The sequence below is a fragment of the Pimephales promelas genome, chromosome 3 (assembly GCF_988280905.1).
Source record: "Pimephales promelas chromosome 3, fPimPro1.hap1.1, whole genome shotgun sequence".
Lineage (NCBI taxonomy): Eukaryota > Metazoa > Chordata > Actinopteri > Cypriniformes > Leuciscidae > Pimephales > Pimephales promelas.
Genome location: NC_142771.1, coordinates 16,158,743 through 16,184,956, shown reverse-complemented (window position 1 = coordinate 16,184,956; position 26,214 = coordinate 16,158,743). Strand labels below are relative to the sequence as shown.

Here is a 26,214-nt window from a genome sequence, read left to right as displayed (position 1 = left end):
TTGTTCAAAGTTGATGTAGCCTAACTTTGATGAAACTTTTGATCCACAATATATGTTGACTACTGTATGCACTTTGTACTCAACCCTGTGCATTTTATACGTTTATTTTGCCATTCAACATCAGATGGTGCGTTCCAAATCGCGTACTTGTGCACTATTCAATGCATTCACACTGAAAAGGCTAAAAAGAAAAAGTGCACTTTAATGATGCACTTTTATTAACCGAAAAAACGAAGTGTGGAACGTCGGACACTTCATGCACTCAACTGTCGCCTATTGTGGTCTTCCAACCTAGATACCATTTTTTATTTCATAAATTCGTTCAACTTAGCTTAAAAACAAACTCAAAATCAAGGGAACTGACTTTGTAGCAGCATTGTGGGCATCAAGCATAATCAGAGTCAATTTCGTTACTTACCCAGCATTTTTGGGCTATAAACTCAATGCAAATCATTTCAGCTGGGATTTGTATCTCACAGCTCATTGAGCTGACTATCAAGATATACATTTTTGAGAAGTTTCTGCACGTTCTGACTGACCTAAGCTAAAAAAAATAAAAAATAAAAAAACTGAAAAGCTAGGAACATTTTGGGCCATAAACATGTTCAGAGTCAATCCAGCCCTAAATCTGGTGAGCTTAGAAAGCGTTTTTGGATCTCATCGACACCTTCATAGTCAGCTTAGCTTAGGGACATTGCATCACAATAGTGATTCACACTATCAAATTTGGTCTCAAGCAAGTGTGAATCAGAAACTATAGTTATTTTGGTGATGGTTGTAACTCTAGTTTCTGATTCACACTTGCTTGAGACCATATTTGGCCAGTTTCACAAAAACGAAATTAATATTAAAATTAATTCTGATTCCTTAATTGAACCTTACTGAGTTTAGGGCACTATTTTTGTATGCATATGTATTGTGACAAGCGCTATACACATTTTAAGACTTCATTCAGCATGAATGTCATCACTTTGAATTATTTTCTTCTAATAGTAAACTACTCTTCCTTAAAACCAAGCAACTATTTGCTACACCAGACACGTTTTGGAGTTCAACTTTCAATTGCATTTCAAATATGAACTGAATCAAAAAGTTCCAATTTTTGAATTGGAAAGAATTGGATCAGTGACCACCAATTTTGTGTTTAACAAGCAGAATGGAATTTGTTTCACACTTGATGAATTTTGAACTGAACTGAATCAACATGGAACTGACTCGAGCTAAACAATTACTGTTGTCTTTTTAGAGTTGCTTTACAGCCAAATTTGAATGTCTCACATTTGATGAAGTTTGCATTTTCACCGTTTATCACTGTGAAGCTGCTTTAAAACAATCTGTTTCTAGAAATAAAGGTGACTAACTACAGCAACAATCAAGAACTAGGAATTTATTTTGAAAACAGTAAAAAACACATTTATGACAATAAAAACCTCAGTAGACAAACAAACTCAAGTCATAATCACAAGTGAAGAATCTCACACAAACATGAATAGTTTCCCATGCTCATTAAATCACAGTCACCTATTTGTTTCTCCATCTGACCTCATTTAAAGTCTCCAATAAACCCTCTCATCCTAGATCATAGGTGTGGCAAATACATAACACAACCTACTGTATCGTAACCAACTAGCCAGCGTAGGAGTGAACTGCCATCGCACGCTGTCCAGACACGTCCAGCTCTTAATCTTCCAGAATCCTCAAAACGTAACTGGAGCAAGTTCTGTGAGATCCAGACCTCCTGAGTTCAGTATTAAAGAAAATACTCTTTCTCTTCAGTCCTCTCCTAGTGCGCAAGCTGTCTCCACCTCTGCAATGGTTTTCGGGGTGTGTGCAGACAGAACAAGGGGTCCCCCATGGTCTCGAATCACCACGTCGTCCTCGATTCGCACCCCGAGACCCCGGAATCGCTCTGGACAGGAGCTGTCGTCCTCGCTGATGTACAGTCCTGGGTTATGGGAGCAAGAGAAGAGAGTTTAAAGCTTCTGCTAAGGAGTTGAATGTTACTTTGAACAGTATGCAAAAGTCCAAGAGTCATTACAATGCATTCAAGATGCATGTCTACAGTTATCAGTATTGTCTGTATGAATGCCCTCAATTCAATCGACTAGATTTCTCCTAGCCTGGGAAAACCCAGACAACTTCCGGCAAATTTAGATTTGCTCTGAAAGTTAGTCTGGCAAAGAGCTCGTTCAAGCCCATTTCCAATCCGTCAAAATCGAGGCACCAATCAGAAACGTTGGGGCAGGCTTTACACGATGATGATAGCGCTGGGATTTTGAAGCAGATTTTATAGCCTACATTACAAAGATGGATGCCGCCGTTGAACATCACTCACACCTGTTTTAAGCGATTTGAACGTTTCCTTTTTGTTAAAAACCCAGCAAAGATCTACACTCTGAGATGTTTCTCCAGTTTCTCCAGTTACAACTGAGAATGGTCTGGTTTTAACCAGGCTAGATTTCTCCAATTCTGATCAACACATCTGTCTTCACCTTAAATGCACTTGCAACGTGCATTCAGGTGACTGTTTTGGTTGTAATGTACAACTAGTCTGTGTTTTCTGTGTATAACTGAAATAAAATATTGCTTCGTCAAGTCAAGTATATTTATATAGCGCATTTCACAATATAGATTGCATCAACGAGGCTTCACAGTATCAATCAAAACATAATAACAAAGTTCGTTTCTTAGTGGAAAAACATCCACATTTGGTAGAGCTGATTACTGATTGGTTAATTATTTGAATATCTCCAACTGAGTAAGCCAAAGGCAACAGACAACAGTGGCAAGGAACCGAAAATCTCCATAAAGTGACCTAATGGTGTCCTGAAACTCCATCAGGTGACCCAATGGAGAAAGAAAAAAAAAAAAAACTTGGGAGAACCCAGGCTCAAAATGAGTTTTAATGAGTTTAGTATGAACCTATGAACTAGTAAACGGAGTCTACCTGGTGGCAGAAAATAACGGTTTAACAGTAGGTGTCTATGGAAGTCATGGAATAAAAGAATAAAAAGGTAATTTCGGATGTATATCTCACAATTCTGAGAAAAATAAATCTGATTTGCGAGATTTAAACAGCCTCCTACCCTTTTCTCCCAGAATTTTCATTCCAATTCAGAATTTTTCTTTCATAACTGTGATATTAAAATAACACATTTTGATCTCACAATTCTGACTTTTGTCTTGCAATTGCTAGTTTATATCCATGTAAAATGTTATAGGTTTAAATATTTCACAACTGTAGGGCAAATACATTATGCCCCTCTATGAACTGCATATATGAATATTAAGTAGATCTATAAATTCGTGATTTAATATTATGGTAAACGTCGCAGGTTTCATCGTCCAGTCTGTCCGTTTAATGACTTGCAACCATAAACGTCTGCGTTTCGCTCTAAAGGTCGTCTTCGACGGTTGTATGCTGTAAAAATGAAAACCATATTTTTTCCCGATTCTGGCATCCAAAGTCACAAGAAGACATTTTTTTTCTCTTATTATGTGGATATCGACTGTTTTCCTTCACTTGGTACCACTGTTTTTCTGCCAACACAATGCACGTGCAGCTGCCGTGACATAAAGTTTTTCATTTTTTAATGAGTGATCTCTACCTGGCTCTATTGTGATCACCATGCCCGGCTGAAGAGGTTGTGAACGGGACAGCTCAGGGGTGTCATGAACGTCCATGCCCAGGTAATGACCCACGTGATGGGGGCAAAACTGCCGAGCAGCCTGGAAGGGGGAACAGAAAAACAACTGAATTGAGAAAAGAGTCTGTGTAATGTGATCAATCACAGAAAAAATTTAATCTTTGTCCAGTGTCTGTGTTATTTTCTCTCAAAAAATGATAATTATGACTGATAAAAATGTATTTTTACTCGAGTTGGGAGTTTCTCTTGATCCTTTCACATAAGCACTTAATGCGTGTCTATTGTTGCCATCTCCAGTAGGTTTTTATAGTTGTTCTTCCTCTTATTTACAACTTCTAATTAGTGGCAAAACATTCAAAACAAGCACTTGCGAGCTTGCGGATAGTCATCAAACAGTCTAAATATTACATGATAAATAAATATAAAGAAATATATCTAAATAAAAAGAAATATAAATATGTATTATATTTATATATTATTTAATAATACATAAATGTCTAAATATATATATTTTGCATTAAATCATCATAATCATTTTCTTAAAATATATAATTGAAAGTGGGCGAATTTGTTAGAAAATAATTGTAAAATGGCTTTTTTATTTTGAATTGTGTATGCAAAATAATTTGAATACACAAAATATTGAACGTTTTATTATGTTGACTTATAGTAACACCTTCCGCAAGGAAAAAGTCTTATCTTAAGCAGAGCAACTGAAAATAATCTTTGAAGTCAGTAAGACTTTTTGACGTTTTTGAAAGAAAGAAGTCTCTCATGCTCACCAAAGCTGTATTTAAATGAAATGTTGTAATACTTGTGAAATATGATTACAAATACATTTTATTTAAAATTAAAAATGTAAAAAGTTTTCTATTTAAATACATTTTAAAATAATTAGGAATAAAGTCATTTATTCCTGTGATTTAAAAACTGAATTTTCAGCATCATTACTCCAGTCATCAGTGTCACATGATCCTTCTGAAATCATTCTAATATGCTAATTTGCTGCTTTATAATTTTTATTATTAGTGTTGAAAACTGTTGAAAAAGTATTTTTTGGAAAACATACATTTTTTAAAGATTCCTTTATCTGAAATAAAAACCTTTTGTAAGACAATAAATGTCTTTATTTTCACTTTTGATCAACTGAACACTTTATTAAAAATAGTTCATTCAAATTATTAATTTATTTATCAATTTAAATCTTAAAACTGAAATAAAAACAAAAAACAAAAACCCTTTGTTCAGTAAAAAAGCCCCTCATGCCCCCAAGTTGTTGATCAGGTAGTCCTGCTTACTTTTTAATCATAATTCAATGTATGTATATATATATATATATATACACTCACCGGCCACTTTATTAGGTACACCTGTCCAACTGCTCGTTAACACTTAATTTCTAAGCAGCCAGTCACATGGCGGCAACTCAGTGCATTTAGGCATGTAGACATGGTCAAGACAATCTCCTGCAGTTCAAACCGAGCATCAGTATGGGGAAGAAAGGTGATTTGAGTGACTTTGAACGTGGCATGATTGTTGGTGCCAGAAGGGCTGGTCTGAGTATTTCAGAAACTGCTAATCTACTGGGATTTTCACACACAACCATCTCTAGGGTTTACAGAGAATGGTCCGAAAAAGAAAAAACATCCAGTGAGCGGCAGTTCTGTGGGCGGAAATGCCTTGTTGATGCCAGAGGTCAGAGGAGAATGGCCAGACTGGTTCGAGCTGATAGAAGGGCAACAGTGACTCAAATAACCACCCGTTACAACCAAGGTGGGCAGAAGAGCATCTCTGAACGCACAGTACGTCGAACTTTGAGGCAGATGGGCTACAGCAGCAGAAGACCACACCGGGTGCCACTCCTTTCAGGTAAGAACAGGAAACTGAGGCTACAATTTGCACAAGCTCATCGAAATTGGACAATAGAAGATTGGAAAAACGTTGCCTGGTCTGATGAGTCTCGATTTCTGCTGCGACATTCGGATGGTAGGGTCAGAATTTGGCGTCTACAACATGAAAGCATGGATCCATCCTGCCTTGTATCAACGGTTCAGGCTGGTGGTGGTGGTGTCATGGTGTGGGGAATATTTTCTTGGCACTCTTTGGGCCCCTTGGTACCAATTGAGCATCGTTGCAACGCCACAGCCTACCTGAGTATTGTTGCTGACCATGTCCATCCCTTTATGACCACAATGTACCCAACTTCTGATGGCTACTTTCAGCAGGATAATGCGCCATGTCATAAAGCTGGAATCATCTCAGACTGGTTTCTTGAACATGACAATGAGTTCGCTGTACTCAAATGGCCTCCACAGTCACCAGATCTCAATCCAATAGAGCATCTTTGGGATGTGGTGGAACCGGAGATTCGCATCATGGATGTGCAGCCGACAAATCTGCGGCAACTGTGTGATGCCATCATGTCAATATGGACCAAACTCCCTGAGGAATGCTTCCAGCACCTTGTTGAATCTATGCCACGAAGAATTGAGGCAGTTCTGAAGGCAAAAGGGGGTCCAACCCGTTACTAGCATGGGGTACCTAATAAAGTGGCCGGTGAGTGTATATATAAACGTATATATTGATTATTAACATAAATTTGGGTGATTTCCCTTTAAACAGTCTGCTTTTTAAAACAAATCAGGGTACCTTCAATGTGTCTGTATCACTGGTGCTTTGTGGGACGATCCCGAGCTCTCTGAGCTGCCGGGCCAACAGCGCGAGCATGCTGGAATATATATAGTCCAGACTGACGCCAGGATTACACTGAGACAGACAGGCCAACTGCACCTCCAGCACGGCCTCATACAGCTCTCTCTGAGCAGGACTGAACCTGGAGACGGCACACGGAGCAACGTCTGGAGCACTGATTGATTACTTGCTAACAGCATGAAATTAAAGCTACGTTACATCTGAGACAATGAGAGTTCTGTTGAAAACAGACTTACTTTCCATTCACCGGCCAAGTGCGTGTGATGTCGCTCACATAACCGAAATATTCACAGCCCCCATCCAACAGGACCATTTCTCCATCCTGAGACGAAAGTTAGTTCAATATTGAGATAATATTTTGTTGTGCATTTCGTACATTTGCCTATGAAAGCCAAACATGCACACAAAGCTTACATACACACGATGTTTAAGAGAGACTTCAAGTTTCATCCTTAGGTTCAATCTCTCCCTCTTAGAAAAGGCCCCAGTAATGATTATAAGTGTTTGGTACTTCACCTTCACTATTTGGTTGTTGTTGATGTAATGAAGTGTGTTGGCTCGGTTTCCACCAGCAACCACAGGAGGATATGCCAGGAAGTTTGCGCCATGAGCACGGCATTCGAAATCAAACTAGATGGAAATCCAAAAAGAAAAACAGAAGAGAAAGGATGAAAGAAGGCAGAGCTGTTAGTCAGCATGTGGGCTGGACACAGAGTGCACTAAAATATGACTCTCCAAGAGCTTGCTGACGTCATTTGTGTTTCTGTGGTGCATTTTTAGTTCACAGGCGCTCCATTACCTCTGTACTGTCAAACAATGGCAATTTTACAAAATAATTCTACCTCAAAACTTCATAGCTACAAAAACTTTTAAAACTGGGATTGAAATCCAGAAAAAGTGTGGCAATGTCTCCAAAACACTTAAAAACAGAAAAACTGACCTGCAAAGCTCCCTGAAAAATGATGTGCAACTGGACAAAAGCTGTTTTAAACACAAAGGCTGGTCTCAATCTGTATACATACACAGAGTGTTTTGGTTAATCGGATGGATCACAAGTGCATGACGCTACATACAGGTGTAAATGGGGTCAAAATTGTTTTAAGCTTGTCCACTTTTGTCCATTTCCAGAGGTAGAAGAAAAAGCTTTGGACCAGACTGCTTTCATGTGGTCGAATGGGTTCGATCACTGTTCACACTCTAAATATAAAAATAATGTATTGATGCATTAAACTGAAAAGTGAAGAGAAACAATTGGCATAATGTTTTGTTTCAAAAGATTTCTTCAAATAAATGCTGTTTTTGAACTTTCTTTCATCAAAGAAAAGTGAAAAAGCATCATAGTTTGCAACATTGACAATAATAAGAAATGTTTCTTGATCAGCAAATCATAGACCTTATTCAGAGCAGCGCCATGACAGGTATGAAAGTGAGGCTGTGAGGGATAGACTTACCGTGTTTCCAATGGCATCCGCTGTAAAAAGCTGAATAAAGCTCCCAGATTACTTACAATTTTCCACAGCTTACATTGTCGGGAGTTTTTTGTCAACTAAAACTTATTGGAAAGATATTTTTCAAGTGTTTCATGAGCAGAACAATCCGAAAACACATTAAATAACAATACAGCCCATTGAAGAGATGCAAGTCTATCCCTCACAGCCTCGCTTTCATTCTCATTAAAAAACAAAGATGGCGCTGCCGTGAATAAGGCGTATAGAATGATTTCTGAAGGATCATGTGACACTGAGGACTGCAGTAATGATGCTGAAAATTCATGAAATGAGAAATCAAATTTTCCTTTAGGTTTTGACATATAAGAGGTCGTCAAAATATAAGAATATCCTGAATGTTTCAGAACTGAAAACGTCCTTGCTAGTCCAAAATCAGCTTTTATTGTCACCAGGCCCAACGAACGATTTGTCCTGGAATGTGCCTCTTTAGGACGTAATAAGGTAGTGAAAGAACGCCTCTGCAGAAGAAAATCGACTTTGGCCCCACCCACTGGCGTTAGTGAGATGAGGAAGAGAGAAGAGCACAGGGTCACTCACTGGACGAAAAATAACATTAACTTCCAAAGGATCCTAATGCTGGGAATGTGGTTACTTATTTTCAACATTGTGAATGTCTCAGTTGAACATTATTTATTTGTACTCTGTACATTTCACTGGATTATTTAGTAAATCAGACCACACCAACTGGGCCAGGCAGCAGCAGCAGTAACTGATCCGTTTAACTGATCCGCAGTAACTTTGGCGAGTTCATAATCCACTGTCATTCAACTATAGCAATACTTCAATAGGAGCAACATTTCCTTGCTTTAAGTAGTCTCTTTAGGCTAATAGGATGTCAATTAACCAAACAAGTGTCAATGCAAGTGTCGTTTTTTTAATTATTAGGCAAGTGGCAGTTTTCATTAGGGTATTAGGCTACGTTGATTTCAACGAATTCACGATTTTTCTCTCTCTCTGCCTTTTTAGAATTACACTTCACTGGGGCCTGCACAAACATCTCATTATATATGCATTTCAATGACATTACTATTATTATTTTTGTGTAGGACACAGACATATTTAGATGTCGTAATTCCATGGCCCTGTCATCTAACAACCAATCACTGTGATCTTAGCGAGGAAGCTCCTGCGTAAGAATTGACGTCATCCATAGCAACGAAGACTCACTCTTAGTTTAGAAGAGAGTAGGTCTGACAGGCGTTGTGAATAACTCCTAGCTAAAATATTTTAGTGCGATTTAGGAGTACTCCTAGTGGTAAGATAAAATTCTTTGTGAATACGGCCCCCGGAGCAGAAAAATGCTAGTTGATGAAAGTTGATGAAATACAGAACCTTTTTACAAAATGGACTATTTGTGTGTGTATTCACGTTAGTCCCTCGGCTCACCTTTGCATAGAGAACGGCCTCATCAATGTCTCCTCTTGACATGGCCATCGTCTTCTTAAATGCCTGAAGAAAAACGGAACATGAATATGGCTGATTAGAACACATGTTTGGCCTCTTCAGGCAACTTATACTTTCACCAAGTCCCTCATAACTGAACTGAAATTATCAATCTTTAGATGAACAACTTATTTTGCTTATTAATTAGCCACACCATACTGTACAGTTATTCGGGATTTCTTACCTGGGCAGTGATCTGTCCTGCCTCCTTCATCAGAGCGACCTCTGCTGGGCTCTTAATGGCTCTGAGGGAATGAGTGAGGGGTCGGAGAGACTTCGTCAGCTGTCGTCCTTCCAATAGGGGGAGCACATGAGTTTGGTGTAACCGTGGATGGCAAGGCTGAGAGCTGTCATACCATATAGTTCCTCCTAGGAAAAGGATGAAAGAGTAAGATACTGATGCAAAGGCAAACCTTGAATCCATGACGTACATGTTTTTCTTTTACCTTTTATACTTTTTAGCACTACGCCCAGTTCCTCGGTGCTGTGCACCCGCTCTAGGCCTGTTAAAGCAGCCGCTCCGTCTTTTCCAGAGCGAGGCCCGTCCCAAAGCTCTCGCCCCGGGTCTCGTCGTGGCACGAACAGCACGGTGTGTTCCGGCTTACCCGATCCGTACATCACCAGTGCGCTGTCCGGCTCCATAATTCCTGTCAGGTACAGGAAGTCCTGGTTCTGGTGGAACGGGTAAGGGATGTCATTGGTCATGTAGCGAATGGGATGCGATAGGACGATGACAATGTGGGAGGAGTTTGAAGAGGCTCCAGAACCTGTTAGTCGTTCTGCCTGCATCTCGATCAGAGACGCCAAGCGCTGCCGACGTAACTCAAACTCCGTCTGGGTGAGACCTGGCGTCACCTCACCTGTGAGAGGAACATTTGTAAGGTCATTAAGCAACCCGTTTTACTTCTATAATGATGATAATAATTCATGTTTCTTGAGCATCATATTAGAATTAGGATTGTGAAACTGTTAATCGCATTCAAAATAAAAGTTTGTGTTTACATAATATATGTGTGTGTAGTGTGTATAATTATTTTGTAAATATAAATACACACATGCATGTGTATATTTAAGAAATATTTGCATGTATATACTTTAGATATGTTTATACAAAATTTGTATTATACATAAATATAAATATTTGATATATTAATAACACATTTCTTAAATATATACATGCATATGTGTGTATTTATATATATAAAAAAAATAATTATACACACTACACACACATATATTATGTGAACAAACTTTTATTTTGCTGTTTCACTGTTTCACAGCCCTAATTAGAATGATTTCTGCAGGGACATGTGACACTGAAGACTGGAGTAATGATGCTGAAAATTCAGCTTTGCCATCACTGAGATAAATAACATTTAAAATATATTTGGACAGAAAACAATTATTTTAAAGTGCAATGATATTTCACAATATTTTTTCACAAGATCAAATGAGGTCAAGTGATTTCTTTCAAAAGCATAAAAATATCAGTTGTGCATGACTGATATTAGTGAAACATAATATTCAATGACAAAAGCAATTTGTTAGATGGAAATTGTATTTTATTAATTGAGAATTAATTGGAAAGTGAAAATAGGCATTACATATCATTATATTAGTGTTAATCTACATTAAATTACAAGATTTGTAAAGGCTGTATTACTTACAACAATAAAAAAGGCTAAAAACAACCTATAAATAAGGGCTAAATAGCTACTTGACTCAATCGATTCCCTGCATGGCCTAATGGACATCAGGCAAACATTTCAGAGGCGGAGCAAGATTAAAAAGACATTTTTTTTTTTCTTCTTTGGAATAATGTTTAAAGATTATCATTCATGGTGAGAGTAGGAACAAACATTCAGAAAGTCATAAGGGTCAGTTTTATACTGACCTCAAATTAAAAAAGAGCTGAAATGGAGAGCAATCTTGGTTTCTCTCACCATATTTGATGAGGTGAGGGTGTGTGTACGGGCTTGGCTGTCCCAGGTATCTCTGAGGAACTTTCTTGGTTTTCCATCCCCCTGTTTTCACAGACACATTCCTGCATGAACACCACACAGATCCTGTAAAACAAAACAACAAAAAACACAGTTTGCATTACGTCTGTAATCTAATGTATGATACTGTTCAAAATTTTAGGGTAAGTAAATTTTTGTTTTTGAAAGTAGTCACTTACACTCACCAAGACTGTGTATATTTGATCATAAACACAGTAAAAACAGTAATGCTGTGAAGCATTTTACTATATTTTAAAATACAATTTATTCCTGTGATCAAATCTGAATTTTCAGCATCATTACTCCAGTCTTCAGCATGATCCTTCAGAAATCATTCTAATACGGTGATTTGATCCTCCAAAAAACTCTTAACATCAATGTTGAAAACAGTTGTGCTGCTTAAATTTTTTGTGGAAACCGTGATACATTTCTTCAAGATTAGGATGAAATTTCAAACAAACAGCATTTATTTGAAATAATAAAAAAAAGAAAATGATGTAAAAATATTTACAGTCACTTTTGATCAATTGAATGCATTTGTTTATCTGAGTAAATAGGGAATTACAAAAGAAAAAACTAATTTTGTCCATTTGGAATATATTTGATAGTGAAGGGATTTACCTATATGACAGCTGATGTGTTAAAAAAAGAGAAATGTATGACCTTCAAAGTAACATCAACATTAGTCAAAAAAGGAAAATTATTTCAGAGCTTACAATCTCTTGTTTTCTTTGGAATAACATGCACTGATTTATATCGTTCACAATTATGCCAGCTAACATTAAGACAATTAACCGGGTCAACTTTGATATAACTGACTTTGAAACTTTAACTGCAAATGAAAGATCTTCTGTTAAAGTGCACTACAGAATCTTAATAAAGATTCAATTGCATCATGTATACGATTAGGTCAAAGTGGTGATTTTCAATGTAATTTATTAATTTGTGCCTATTCATAAACACATTAATTTATTGGGTTTACGTGGAGAAAGAAAACAGATAAGACTTCTGCAAAATGAATGACTGACTTCACACACAGTAATGTTCCTGCCATGTTATCACCACCCAGCTAAGAGTTAAAACAACACATTGCAATGAACGACAGACCTGCAGTCAAGTGCGTGTAAGTGTAATGCTTTACCTGGACTCCTGAGAGAACGAGTAATAAGACACTGGACGGCGGCTCTCAGAGTGCCGCTTCTGGAATACAGCATTGTATAGATTCCTGCTCAGCTCCACTGATCTAACAACTTTCACCATGAGGTAGAACACGTTCGCACAACTGTGTGTATTAAAAATACATGTACAGAAAAGATGTCTGATTTTTAACCTAAAGGTAACATACTGAAGGAACAGTGCACATGTAAGTGTAACTCCTATTTACATTTACTCATTCACATGTAATCATTATCGCGTGGAAGGTGACACTGACTGTGCCATTATGGAAGACTCGGTCTGAGCTCCTATTGGTGGATTGGGAGCGGCTTCGGCGCTCTGATTGGACAAATCTGTTATGACATGTTAAAATCTGCGACTCTGAATGAAAGAGGACCCTTCTAGTTTCTGTATATTTTTGATAGTATTCCAGTATTAATTGTGTTATATTAGGAAACAAACATAACATGGTTACAAATGTCAAATTTGTGTTCTTAATTTTGTTGTACGTTTATTGTTGCTGTGTTGTAATTTAGTTTTAGAATATAATAAAATAAAAAATGAAATTCCATAAAAATATAGATTTATTTTTAAATGATCTTAAATGGAAATTCTAAATTGTGATTCAAAATTTATGCGGTGTATTTTTTCTGAAAAAAAAAAAAATTATGTGAAGACAAACATATCTGAGAAATGTCTTTCTTTTCTCTATTAACCAAATAACAACATAATACAACTATAAAAGTAATAACAAAGAGAAAGAAGAAAAACATTAAAAAGCTAAATTAAAGGGAGTTGATGGGTTTTATTCAAATATTCTCGCCAGATATATTATATAAACAACTAAAATTAATTATATTTTAGTTAATTAATTATATACTAATTAGCATTTAATTATAATTTAAACTTATAATAACCATGTCATAATATTGAACAACAATAATAATAATTATTATTATTATTACTTTTATTATTATTACTATTAAATCTTGAACATGTTTCGTATTTAACTCCAAAATGAAGGCATGAAGTAGCGAGTTGTTTAATTCGCGCCTGTACAAAATTCACAGTCTCGCGTTCACTGACTCGCGCGTGCAGAGCGAGTTCAATCTCGCGACCATCAATTCGCTGCCGGGGAATAGCGTTTAAGGGACTTAGCTCTTTCAGGTAAAGCATCAATGTTTATTTGTTTTTTATTAACATGTATTGAGACAGTTGAATAAAAGAAGGATCAAAATACCACGCTTATTTGTCAAATTGCGCTCAATCCCGCGTTATTTCCAGAATCTTCTATGCAGCGCGTGCGTTAATCCTGTGCACCACTAATTACCGGTCATTTAGCGCACTGTTGCTTTGGACAGTTCCTTTGCGGTTTTGGCTTCGTTCTATGCATCATTTATTAAGCTAGGGTGCTGATCAGACACGTCATATATGACGGGAATATTAATGTACGCTTCCTTGTTTTCCAGCACATTGTTTTCTCTGCCTGAGTTGGATTCCTGTTGTGGAATATGGACTCACAGAAAGTGGCGGAGTTAAAGGCCTTTGTGCAGCTGTGCAAAGATAATCCATCTGTGCTGCATCTGCCAGAGATGGGCTTCTTTAAGACCTGGCTGAAGGGGTTAGTGAATAATGGGCCTCAGTTGTTTTTGTGTTGTTTATAGTTGTGTGGTTTTAGCAGTGATTGCAAATGTTATATAAATGATACAATACGAAATACATATTGTGTAATAATGTATGTTTACATGCCAAAGTTTAGTGCTTATGCTAGCAGTCACACCCATATAGTGCATGACATGTGGCTCTCAGAAAGTTCCAGTTTCATCCCTTTACAATGGAGTCTGTATTACGATTATAAAATGAAAATGTTACTTTATAGAATGGGAGCAAACATACCATTATCACCAAAGAATGACAGCTCATCATGCAAGGTAAAGGAAATTAATTGAAAATTAACTGGCATTATTACCCACCATCAAAAAAATATATTTTTTCTAACTTATAACTTTTGTTTTTTCATTTGCTTTTAGGGAAGCTGTCCATGTGATGGGGCTCCCAAAGCAACTCCAGATTTCGAAACTACCCCGGCATCTGAGACTGAAGAGAGTGAAGTGGGTATGTTGACTCTAAATTTTTTTTTGCTTCTCAGATGCTGTCTTGATGTGCTATTGCTGACTCACTGTATTCCGGACATCACTAGACCGTTTCCCACAAATTCTATAAATAAACACTTCACAGTCATTGCATCTATATATATATCCGTGTCATATTTGCCTCATCCTCTTTCGCTTCCGACCAACCCAACTTATAGTTGTTAAAATGTAATCGTTATATATTAGAAATGACTCCCCCTACCTGTCCGAAACACAGTGAGTAGAATTTTTCAGCTGTCCAGAACACAACGTGAGTCAACGTTAGCTCTAAACTTTTTCCAGTAATAGCTGATGTCACCCGTCTTCTGATTTCTCACTCTATGGCTGCATCAGCCTCGTTTTTTGATATTCAAACTACTATTCAATTAGTAGACAATAAAACAAATGCTAACAGAGTTTGATGTAAAGTTGATATCCAGGCTCTAAAATGAACATTTAAAGCTACATCAAAGTCAATATTGCTTTAGAGACTGAAATCTTTTGTCTGCACAGGTATTGTTTTAATTTCAACCACTAATAATATTTAATGTAACAGGTGAAATAATATCTACGTGGTCATTTGCTGGTCGGGAATCAGTAGGCACGAGCGGACTGCGAGTCCGAATCTCGACTAAATTCGGGACTCACTGATAGACAGCTGCTTTCAAACGGTCTCGTTCTTATTTGTGTACATGCTCTGCAGTCTAAAGAACACCAAAGGCTTTCTGTATATTATCTATTTGCATTTTTAATAAAGGTTTTATATTTCTTGCTGCTAAGAGGATCAACGGCCACATATAGGTTACATAAGCATTTTAATGCAGAGTGAATCCGCTAAAATATCCCTGATATTATATTGCAGTAAAGGCTCATTTGGCTATATGTTCTTTTAATTTATTTTAATTTAAGTGTCTGAATAGCAAATGGCAAGATTTGAACAAATCGGCATAGTTTTGTCTACCTGTTGTAGATTTAATGCGTGGTCTTTATGGCTATGTTCAGACTGCAGGTAAATGTGGCCTAAAACCAAGTTATTATTATTTTTGCTCACATGTGACTCGGATCTGTTTTTGTCATGACAGTGTGAACAGCAAAAACCACATGTAATCTGATCTTTTCAATTCTGATTTGTGGAACTAAATCCGATATAGGTCAGATGTTTTGCAATGCGACCTTAGTCTGGACAGTCCAATCGGAATTCATGCGACTTTTACGTCACTTTTAGAGTGACATTCGTCATCTGTGCTTATGGGAGTCATTTCAAAGATTTTACATACTTGCGTTATCAGGACAGTTTTGAAAGTTAGTCAGTGGAAGGACGGTGATGTTTTAGAGCTCAAAAGTATTAAAGTGACAGCTCTATATACTAGCAAAACATCAGGGCTTGCATCATAAATGTTTAAAGATAAGCTCTTATTTTGTAACAACTGTTTCTTACATTATGCTGTTATGTGAACATGAACTGGCATTTATTTCTCCAGAAATTGACAATGAAGGAGTGATTGAGCCTGACACAGATGATCCTCAGGAGATGGGCGATTATGAGAACCTGGAGGTAAATGCAGTATTTGTAGCAAATGCAATTATATATATATATCTTGCAGTTTCAACAATGAATGCAAATTCAAAACAATTATCTGAGCGAGGACAAAATAGTAAAATTAGATATACAGTTTTAATATTTTGAATGAATTGCCTGATATGCTTTTATCCAAAGCGACTTACAGATTAGGAGAACGTACAAGCATCTGTGTGTCTAGCACAATTCTGTATTGCTTGACCGAGAATTTACTGTATCTGGTTGTGATTGAAGTTTGTTTAAGGCTTAAATCTTGCTCTTTGTATAAAGTGAAATTATACAAATGGGATGATGGATCCACTTCCTTTAATCTTAGATCACAGATGAGATGATGGACCAGGCCAATGAGAAGAAGATGGAAGCCATTGAAGCTTTGGGTGACGGTGAGCTGCCTCTTACTTAAAATTGTAACAATGTAATCATAGTTTACATTTCCTTAGTTATGGTAATAATTCATGATAAAATCATGGGGTTCAACAAAACGTACCAATTTTTCAGGTGATCTACAGAAAGCTCTAGACATCTTCACACAGGCCATCAAACTCAACCCCAAATTGGCCATTTTGTACGCCAAAAGAGCCAGGTATTAACCAATCCCTGCTTTGTTTTTTACCGACCTGTTTTCTGATTGGCTGCGGTTCTGATTGCCTGAATCTGTTTGTGTCTTGCAGTGTTTATGTGAAGATGCAGAAACCCAACGCTGCCATCAGAGACTGTGACAGAGCCATCGACATCAACCCAGACTCTGCCCAGCCTTATAAATGGAGGGGGAAGGCGCACAGGTAACAGACTGCAGACTAAATAAGAAGACTATCGCTTCTGGCTTGACACTTCAAGTGTTGTGCTCAGTGTTTTCTTGTTGAAGAAGATCTGTCGTTCTCACAGGTTGCTTGGCCATTGGGAGGAAGCCGCTCGAGACCTGGCGATGGCCTGTAAGCTGGATTATGATGACGAGGCCAGTGCCATGCTAAAAGAAGTCCAACCAAAGGTATAGGGGGGATAATTAACGGGAAGATTACGTGACCATCCAGAGAACACTATCATTTTATTTTTAGGCCCCACCCATTGTCTACACCAATATTTGAAGGCTAACCACCAACCCAATTTCTACCAGATAAATATTTTAGACCTTGACATAATTAAAATGGTTTTCGACCACAATGATGTATTAGTATTGTTTGCATAAATAAAGCATAATTTACCACTTAATTTACAAAGAATTTAATTTATTTATTTTTTATTTTTTTTTACAAAAAGGGATTCCTGCATGTTGTATATTTCTGTAATTTTTTATATAAAATTTAATTGATCTGGACAAATAATAGTATTTATTTATTTTAAAGCATATTACTATTACTCAAGTCATTGATCCGCTGTAAGTAATAGTAATTGTTTTGTTTAAAAAAAAAATGGCCAAAAAAAATCAGTTTGATCAGTTTTTCATTTGATTTCTCACAGGCCAACAAACTCATTGAGCACCGGCGCAAATATGAACGCAAGCGAGAGGAACGGGAGATCAGGACACGGCAAGAACGAGTGAAGAAAGCGAGGGCAGAGCATGAAAGAGCACAGAGGGTAAGAAATGAATTGATTTGCATCAGGCCACTGAATCATCACTTCCTGCAGAGTTGGTCCTGTTAATGTGCATCTGTGTGCAGGAAGGGGAAGCCAGACAAGAGGCCGGAGGGGCGCATGGAGGATTCCCAGGATTCCCAGGTATCTTCCATTAAACTATTAGTGTATAAAATAAACCTGTTTTATTCAGAATAGTGCACTACTAAAATAATGATGTATTCCAAAATGAAAGATTACTGTTGATATATCAGATTAAGGTATTATGTAAAGCAGAATTCAGCACATTGACATTTGTTCTGATCTTTCAGGAGGTGCCGGTTTCCCAGGTGGAGCTCCTCCGTTTGGAATGCCTGGCCTTAATGAGCTATTTAATGACCCTGAGGTTCTCATGGCCATGCAGGTAAATTAAACCACATATTGCTAATAAGCACTGTTTGGATGGGATTAGCTTTACAAGAGTAGGTTGAGTAATGTAATTTTACCACAGGACGTCTGTAATAATAATGGCCAATTCGCACATAAGAAATTAGAAGAAGTGGGAGGGGTTCCTCGATTTACGCACCGTCGTGTGTATTAGGTTGCTTCCTGATATCATGTTCGCAAACACAATTAACCTATATTTACTGCTCTCAAATTAACAATATTGTACATTTGATTCTTTTACTGTTTAGTAAACAATTAATTTGTATTGCAGTCACTTTTAATACATTTACATTGATTAAGTTCAGTGTAATTGACTTATTTGTATAAAACACACTTTTATACATTTGTTTTTTGAATTTGAATGTAGTTAATCACAATTACTTGCTCATACTTGGGGTTATTTGGGCTAGCAACCATGTAGTATTGAATGGAATTCATAAATGTCCATAATAACCTCTCCTGTATATGACATTCCTGAGCATCACAGCTGACTGTAATATCTACATGACGGTAAATTGTTAATGCATTCTCATTTTCCAGGACCCAGAGGTGATGGCAGCATTCCAGGATGTGGCGCAGAACCCCGCCAACATCGCTAAGTACCAGGGCAACCCAAAGATCATGGCCCTGATCAACAAACTCAGCTCCAAGTTTGGCGGCCAACAGCCCTAAAAAGGGCCGAAAGAGTTCATGTCCAGTTCCAATACTCTGCTGTAGCTTTTTCTCACTGGTTTCTTGACATATATATTATAGACAGTACTTAACTTAAAAGCTGTCAAACTAAAGTTACTGGTTTTAGATGTGTCTTGGACTGTTCTGATGACAGCAGAAGAAACTATGAAAGAGTATCGGAACAAGATCAGAGAGATGGGGTGCTTTTGGGGGGAGGGGGGGGTTGCTTGAGTGAAGCATGAACTGTTAGAATTGGGTTTATTCTTGTAAAGTTTTTGGGGACAAACTATTTTGTGTGTGCTTCACTGAGGCTAACACATTTAGAACTTATGATCCTGGTCTCCAGATCGTCCCGGATTCTGGATTTGAGAGACTATTCTAGCTGACGGTTGCTGCATGGACAAACTGGATTTAACAAACATGTCCATTCAGCAGCCAATCATTACAGGGATTTAGTCATCTTATCACCTTTATTCATCGAGTTTGGTAGAGAGCTTGTTTGCGGTCTTGTGTGGCGGACTGGAGATCTGGTTTCATATCATTCTTGGGGTCTTGACTATATTCATACATATAAAGCAATCAGTCAATCACTTCTTGTTAAATTTCATGGGTGTTCCTTTCAAAGTTTTTTGATTTGTTTTTGTTTTTTATTATTATTATTAATTCTCCTCACCATATGTAACCTGGCATTGCTTTTTGTCTCTCATCAATCCAAAATAAATTAAAATTGAAATGTGATCAACTTCCTTATTGTGGCACATTTGCATATTGTATGGAAATTCATGATTTAATTCAATAAACATTTTGGTTGTTGCAAGTGTAAGGTGTCGGTTTATTTACTGCTGTTGAATTATGGTTGATTATTCTTCATTTGACGGAAGTCAATGTGCTAATTTAAGAAATAAAGTCGAAGGTTTGAAGCGACATGTTTAACCCTCATGTGGTGTTCGGGTCAATTTGACCCGGAGAAGATTTTCTTTTTCCTGAAAATACTAGTTAATGTTATCGCTTTGTTCCCAAGCGGTATAACTATATCTCATTTGTTTTTTTGAACATTTTCGTATTTTTTTGTGGGAGTTCTGTTACCTTGTCACACTTGTGGTGTTCCCGGTCAAAAATGACCGGTCTATAAAAAATAGCTTATAAATCACTCATTATACCATATTTTCACCCAATCTTGGATTCAATCTTTTTGTCAACTTGTTCTCTTTCAATTAGGACTGGTTTTATATTTCTGTTTGAATCTGATTAATCGTGGGCCTCATTTATCTGAGAGTAGGCATCTCATTTTTTGAGTAAAAAATAATTTATGAATAAATTTGGAAATATGATTTTTTTTTTGAAAAAAAATGGCTACTGTTTATCACTCTAGTCTACTCTAATGATTTACCAGGAATTTTGTTTTGTAAAAAATATGGAACATAGTCACACTTGTGGTGTTCCCGGTCAAAAATGACCGGCCTATAAAAAATAGCTTATAAATCACTCATTATAACATATTTTCACCCAATCTTGGATTCAATCTTTTTGTCAACTTGTTCTCTTTCAATTAGGACTGGTTTTACATTTCTGTTTGCATCTGATTAATCGTGGGCCTCATTTATTTGAGAGTAGGCATGGTAAAAAATGGTCCCAATGGGCGACCATTGAAAGTGAATGGGAGAGACTGAAAATAACAGAACAATTTAGTTTTCAGGAGCATGTTCATTATTTTCATGTACACATATGAGCATGTGTGCTTGCAAACATCGAGCCCTTGGACCTGTGCATGTATCGATACATTTATACTGTACACACGCATCCCAGACACACACGCGTTAAAACACACAAACTTTTGAGTATTACACACATTCTTTTCCACAGAGAGAAATTTGATTCTACCCTAACCTAATATACATTTATCCATCTGACATTACCACACACACACAGACACACACACAAACTGGCCGTGACTGCAGTGATCCAGCTTCAAAATAATCTTTCTTTCATGTTCTTGTTTCATCACAGCTTCCAGAAAAAATATTATGACATTTTGTTTTGGAACTGTGAGGTTCTCACCATAGACAGTGGTTCTTACACAGAACTAGACAATATTTACAAATATACATCATGTGATAGCACAGGCATAAATGCCTCACAGCACCTTGCTTGTCATTCATTTGTGGCAGCACAATGGCAAAGCAGCTCTCTGCACATGATGTTATTCATCAGATTTTTGATAGTGGGGAGGATTATTTCTCTCTGTGGAAAAGAATGTGTGTAATACTCAAAAAAAGCTTGTGTGTTTTAACGTGTGTGTCTGGGTAACGTGTGTATAAATGTATCGATACATGCACAGGTCCAAGGGCTCTGTGTTTGCAAGCACACATGCTCATATGTGTACATGAAAATAATGAACATGCTCCTGAAAACTAAATTGTTCTGTTATTTTCAGTCTCTCCCATTCACTTTCAATGGTCGCCCATTGTGACAATTTTTGACCATGCCTACTCTCAGATAAATGAGACCCACGATTAATCAGATGCAAACAGAAATATAAAACCAGTCCTAATTGAAAGAGAACAAGTTGACAAAAAGATTGAATCCAAGATTGGGTGAAAATATGGTATAATGAGTGATTTATAAGCTATTTTTTATAGGCCGGTCATTTTTGACCGGGAACACCACAAGTGTGACTATATTCCATATTTTTTACAAAACAAAAGTTTCAAAACAAAATTCCTGGTAAAACATTACAGTAGACTAGAGTGATAAACAGTAGCCATTTTTTTCAAAAAAAAATTTCATATTTCCAAATTTACTTATAAATTATTTATTTTTGACTCAAAAAATGAGATGCCTACTCTCAGACAAACGAGGCCCACGATTAATCAGATGCAAACAGAAATATAAAACCATTCCTAATTGAAAGAGAACAAGTTGACAAAAAGATTGAATCCAAGATTGGGTGAATATATGTTATAATGAGTGATTTATAAGCTATTTTTTATAGGCCGGTCATTTTTGACCGGGAACACCAAAAGTGTGACTATGTTCCATATTTTTTACAAAACAAAAGTTTCAAAACAAAATTCCTGGTAAATCATTAGAGTAGACTAGTGTGATGAACAGTAGCCATTTTTTTTTTAAGAAAAATTCATATTTCCAAATTTACTCATAAATTATTTATTTTTTTACTCAAAAAATGAGATGCCTACTCTCAGACAAACGAGGCTCACGATTAATCAGATGCAAACAGAAATATAAAACCAGTCCTAATTGAAAGAGAACAAGTTGACAAAAAGATTGAATCCAAGATTGGGTGAAAATATGGTATAATGAGTGATTTATAAGCTATTTTTTATGGGCCGGTCATTTTTGACCGGGAACACCACAAGTGTTATAGGGTTTTGAACACCACATGAGGGTTAAATAATGACAGATTTTTTTCATTTTGAAGAAATTTACCATTTCTCAGTGAGATGGGTGGAAAAATATTTTGTTAGATCTACGCATTTTGGCTACACAGCCTTCAGGATACATGTCAATGGGCTTTATGCCCAGCTGCACTACTTCCTGAACTTCAGCCAGCCCCTTGTTTCATGTCTGCCATTATTGGCCAAATTGATTAATTCAGGTGTGCCTGACCTCAGTAGTCATGGCAACAATAATCAGGCACACCTGAATTAATCAATTTGGCCAATAATGGCAGACAGGAAACAAGGGGCTGGCTGAAGTTCAGGAAGTAGTGCAGCTGGGCATAAAGCCAATTGTTCAAACAAGTCGTCTTAAACTATTAAAACTCGTTCTGAAAGTTATATCAGCAGCAATATCTCTTCTCTGAGCTGTTATCATAGTTGCAGTAGACAGTTATTCTTTTAAATTTTGATTATTTAAAACTATATCTTTATAGTATACGGGCTTTTTATATCCATATTTTTTTGTATGCAATGTATTAGCTGGGTTTTAGTCACGTTGTTATGATGACGCGCGGAATTCAGACGGAGGGCAGGGAGTGAAGCGCGAGATGTCCGTACTTTACTACTTTACACTCTATTACAAGAGAAAGATATAAACAAAAATCGAACATAGGTTGGACGTGATCCTTACGTTATGAAGAGGAGCGATTTTTCAACTGAGAAAGATTTTCCTGCCATCGAGGCGGTAGATATCAGCAATACCTCGTTTTACAGACATACTTTGACTTTACAACGTTCGGAAATGTTACACGTTACACAAACATAACCACTACAGACAAGTTGTATTAACTCACCTTTGACGAATGATCACTGCATACACAGGCATTTCCCATTCGGCTCCTCCCGACCGCAGACATCTAGGTTTGCAAGCCGTTTTTTCACTCAATTTCTTGCACGACGCAAAACACCGGCATTTTGAGTTTGTGACCTTATGTAACCCCTCCCCTTTTCAGCGCTCCGCTCGTTGTCTTTTGACTTCCGGTCTGTATTTTCATGAACTGCTATGAATGAACTGCTCGTAAAATTTCCCGGTCTACATTTGCATCTGCTTTACAATGCTTATTATAATAAACAAACTCATGATAACTTTTGTTAACTCTACAATTAGTAAATCCACTTCACCAGCTAATTACTCCTCGACAGCGATGCCATAGAAATATACAGAGCGACCGCTAAAACGGAAGTTCAAAGACAATATTCTAAAGATGACGGCGCCCACATTTCTCTGGTGCATAAATGCCACAAATCACTTCCTGCCCTCCATTTGCATTTCGCGCCATGGCAACGCAGTGGCGTGACGTCATATGAAAACAAGCATAATGTAGTACTGTATATAATATTTACAGAATTATATCAGGGTGTCTTCACTTGTACACTGATCTAGAGTCTGCTTCCATCACTTATAGATATTTATTCTTTTTTAATTATTAATATTTAGAATGTGAGAATTCTAATCACATTATTCTTTTATTTTAACAAGACATGAAGCTTTTAAAGTATCTTAGATTAAGCCAACATGTAAATAGCAGCATAGACATCTCTAAGTAATGTGTTCGAAGAATCTGACGCAGTTGCAACTGACAGAGCTGTGTTTAGAGGGACTTTATTGATAATTTACAGCTTTGAATGCTGTACACAGCACAGAAATAAAAAAAACAAGCATAATTATCCCAATGTGGAGCAAACGGTCTTTAACAGGGTGAGAATTATGGCATCTAAACAAAAATACAGCTAAAGAAAAGCAAATTCTGGATCTGAAGCATAAACACTGGGTCGTCCAGACGCTGCTAATGGCCATACCTAGAAAACAGAGCAACATGTACAACCCACAAAACATGTCAGGAACACCAATGAGACTTTCCAATGTAAAGTTCTAGAAAATACTAATAATGGAGGAAAACATAAGTAAATGGTTTCTAATATCTATATGTGCTAAAAAGGGATTCACACTGGCGTGGCGCCAGGGCAACCTGTCACTCACATGACATCATAGCAATAGCAAACCACAACCATCCAATCAATTCCTGATTCCTATAGTTTTCTTGTTCGAGAAGCCATTTCACTCGAATATACGTCAACAGGGAAGAAAAGACTATCACAACTTCCATTTTACGCCCTGAATTCTCTATCAATACACTTCCTCGGTCTGCCACTTCTAATAAAGAAACAAAATCACTTACTTCTGAAACTCCCACTCTCTGTTGTCCAGGGGACACACCTGTCTGGTCTTCAGCCAGCGAGAGATACAGTGGAAATGAAACGCATGCTGCAGAAACAAAAGCAAACAGTCAGAACCAAAATGAACAGACCTAGAGATCAAGCAGTGTGTGTGTGTGGGTGTGTGTTACTCACATTGCAGACTCCCCAGGCCACTGTGCACTCCTCTGATGTAGCTGATGCCTGATTGGCCTGACACTCTATACCTGAAGGAAACACGGGTGTTAAAAATGAACTGGACGTAAATGACCATGACAAAACAAAGAATGTCGTCAAATTAAAAGAGCACAAGGACCGAATAAGAGTTGATACTTACAGAGGTCCATAATGTGATTTCTACAAATGGCACAGTTGTCCACCACAATGTCCCAAGCCCACAGAGCCACTGCATTCCACTGCAAGAGAATCAGTTCAGCCAATCAGATCTCAACACAATTGCGTCAAATGTGTCAATATTTTGTCCGTTTTTTTTTCATTGGAATCTCATTGGAGGTTTTCGTATAGTCTGTGTACGCCCCAGTGAGTCAGTGACAGTTTGGTTTAGGGGTTTACAGGTGGACCTATATATGTGCATTTCTAAAAATTGTGGGTTTTTTTTTTATTGGAAGCATGTTTCCACCACAGAATAATAAAAGGTAAATGCAACTTTTTCAGTTGCAAGTGTATCTCACACTTCTGAGGGATTAAAGTCAGCATAGTGCGATTTTAATGTTCTTATTCTGTGATCATATTTTATTTCATGATACTTTCATATATACCATGACACTAGATTGTTACCATGTTTATTGCACTAAAAAAACAGCATGGTACTACTCTGTTATAAATTCAGAACGCGTTATATCCAGACGAAGGCTTGAATCTGAAGAATTAAATCCACGGAAAGCGCCAATATGATGTCCAAAAGTATCAAATCGCATTAAGTCTACGATTTAACTTTCGGAAATAATTTCCACAAAAAAGTTATCTAGGTAGGCAGCTCGCTAATTTCTGCGTGATTTCCATCTGTGTTTAATTTCTAGTGGCCTGATTTAATAATCTGTCGGATTACGTTGCAGAATTTACTAGAATTCCAATGAGGGACGACCAAATTACGTTACATGTGTTTGCTTGATATCAGAGTATACATATTCTCGTGACATATTAAAAGCTGTTTGTTAATCATAAAAAAAGAGCTATTGGATGAAGATGATGTAAAAAGGTAGCAGAGCAGCTAATGCTAACCGGAGATTATCAACACGCCGCTATGGGAGAATTTAAATGTTAAGAAGACTAAAATAAATAACTGTATGCATACTTAACATAAACCCTTAATATTTACTTCTCAATCCGTTACCTTTTTCACTTCAAAACGCTTCTTACTGGCTCCACTGTTGGCTCCACTCGGGGTGTCCACATCCATCGCAGCCGCCATGTTTGTTAATAGTTTGCTCTCTCGCGAGAGTTAGTGAGATCTCCTCGTTCCTAAGTTTAATAATCAGCGATAGGTTTTAATCATAAAGCAATATTGTTTTAGACCTCTGCTTATTTTGACAATATTAATATGTTCGAATGTGGCAATTCTCAACATATTTATTGTAAAGTAGAGTAGACTATACTGTTGTGTGGGTAAATGGAAAACATTAGGTTCCACCGAGATTTGAACTCGGATCGCTGGATTCAGAGTCCAGAGTGCTAACCATTACACCATGGAACC

The 26,214-nt window shown here is 37.2% G+C and overlaps 3 protein-coding genes and 1 non-coding gene across 5 annotated transcripts; 1 reads left to right on the top strand and 3 right to left on the bottom strand.

The window, feature by feature from the left end:
* Positions 1–1,372: 1,372 nt before the first annotated feature.
* Positions 1,373–12,764, bottom strand: xpnpep3 (X-prolyl aminopeptidase 3, mitochondrial). 2 transcript variants are annotated; one of them, XM_089128360.1, is made up of 10 exons: positions 12,452–12,764; positions 11,254–11,354; positions 9,757–10,170; positions 9,495–9,679; positions 9,254–9,316; positions 6,876–6,989; positions 6,596–6,681; positions 6,297–6,480; positions 3,609–3,729; positions 1,373–1,945 (listed from the first exon to the last, which is right to left on the bottom strand). In XM_089128360.1, exons 1-10 carry the CDS (start codon positions 12,568–12,570, stop codon positions 1,773–1,775), a joined length of 1,560 nt encoding a protein of 519 aa, XP_088984486.1. In that variant the 5' UTR covers positions 12,571–12,764; the 3' UTR covers positions 1,373–1,772. The 2 variants fall into 2 exon arrangements, with proteins under 2 accessions (XP_088984486.1, XP_039506866.2); XM_039650932.2 differs by having other exon boundaries at positions 11,254–11,376; positions 12,452–12,763.
* Positions 12,765–13,495: 731 nt separating this feature from the next.
* On the top strand, positions 13,496–19,663 carry st13 (ST13 Hsp70 interacting protein). Its single transcript, XM_039650878.2, has 13 exons — positions 13,496–13,632; positions 13,935–14,086; positions 14,345–14,396; positions 14,496–14,580; positions 16,079–16,152; positions 16,493–16,559; positions 16,675–16,759; positions 16,848–16,958; positions 17,062–17,164; positions 17,635–17,751; positions 17,835–17,892; positions 18,060–18,151; positions 18,715–19,663. The coding sequence occupies exons 2-13, from the start codon at positions 13,977–13,979 to the stop codon at positions 18,844–18,846; spliced, it is 1,086 nt and encodes a 361-aa protein (XP_039506812.1). The 5' UTR covers positions 13,496–13,632; positions 13,935–13,976; the 3' UTR covers positions 18,847–19,663.
* Positions 19,664–23,891: 4,228 nt separating this feature from the next.
* Positions 23,892–25,994, bottom strand: rbx1 (ring-box 1, E3 ubiquitin protein ligase). The gene is made up of 5 exons (XM_039650631.2): positions 25,855–25,994; positions 24,838–24,916; positions 24,657–24,727; positions 24,485–24,570; positions 23,892–24,104 (listed from the first exon to the last, which is right to left on the bottom strand). The coding sequence occupies exons 1-5, from the start codon at positions 25,930–25,932 to the stop codon at positions 24,092–24,094; spliced, it is 327 nt and encodes a 108-aa protein (XP_039506565.1). The 5' UTR covers positions 25,933–25,994; the 3' UTR covers positions 23,892–24,091.
* A 148-nt stretch (positions 25,995–26,142) lies between these two features.
* Positions 26,143–26,214, bottom strand: trnaq-cug (transfer RNA glutamine (anticodon CUG)). Its single transcript has one exon. It is a non-coding gene; the product is annotated as a tRNA-Gln (tRNA).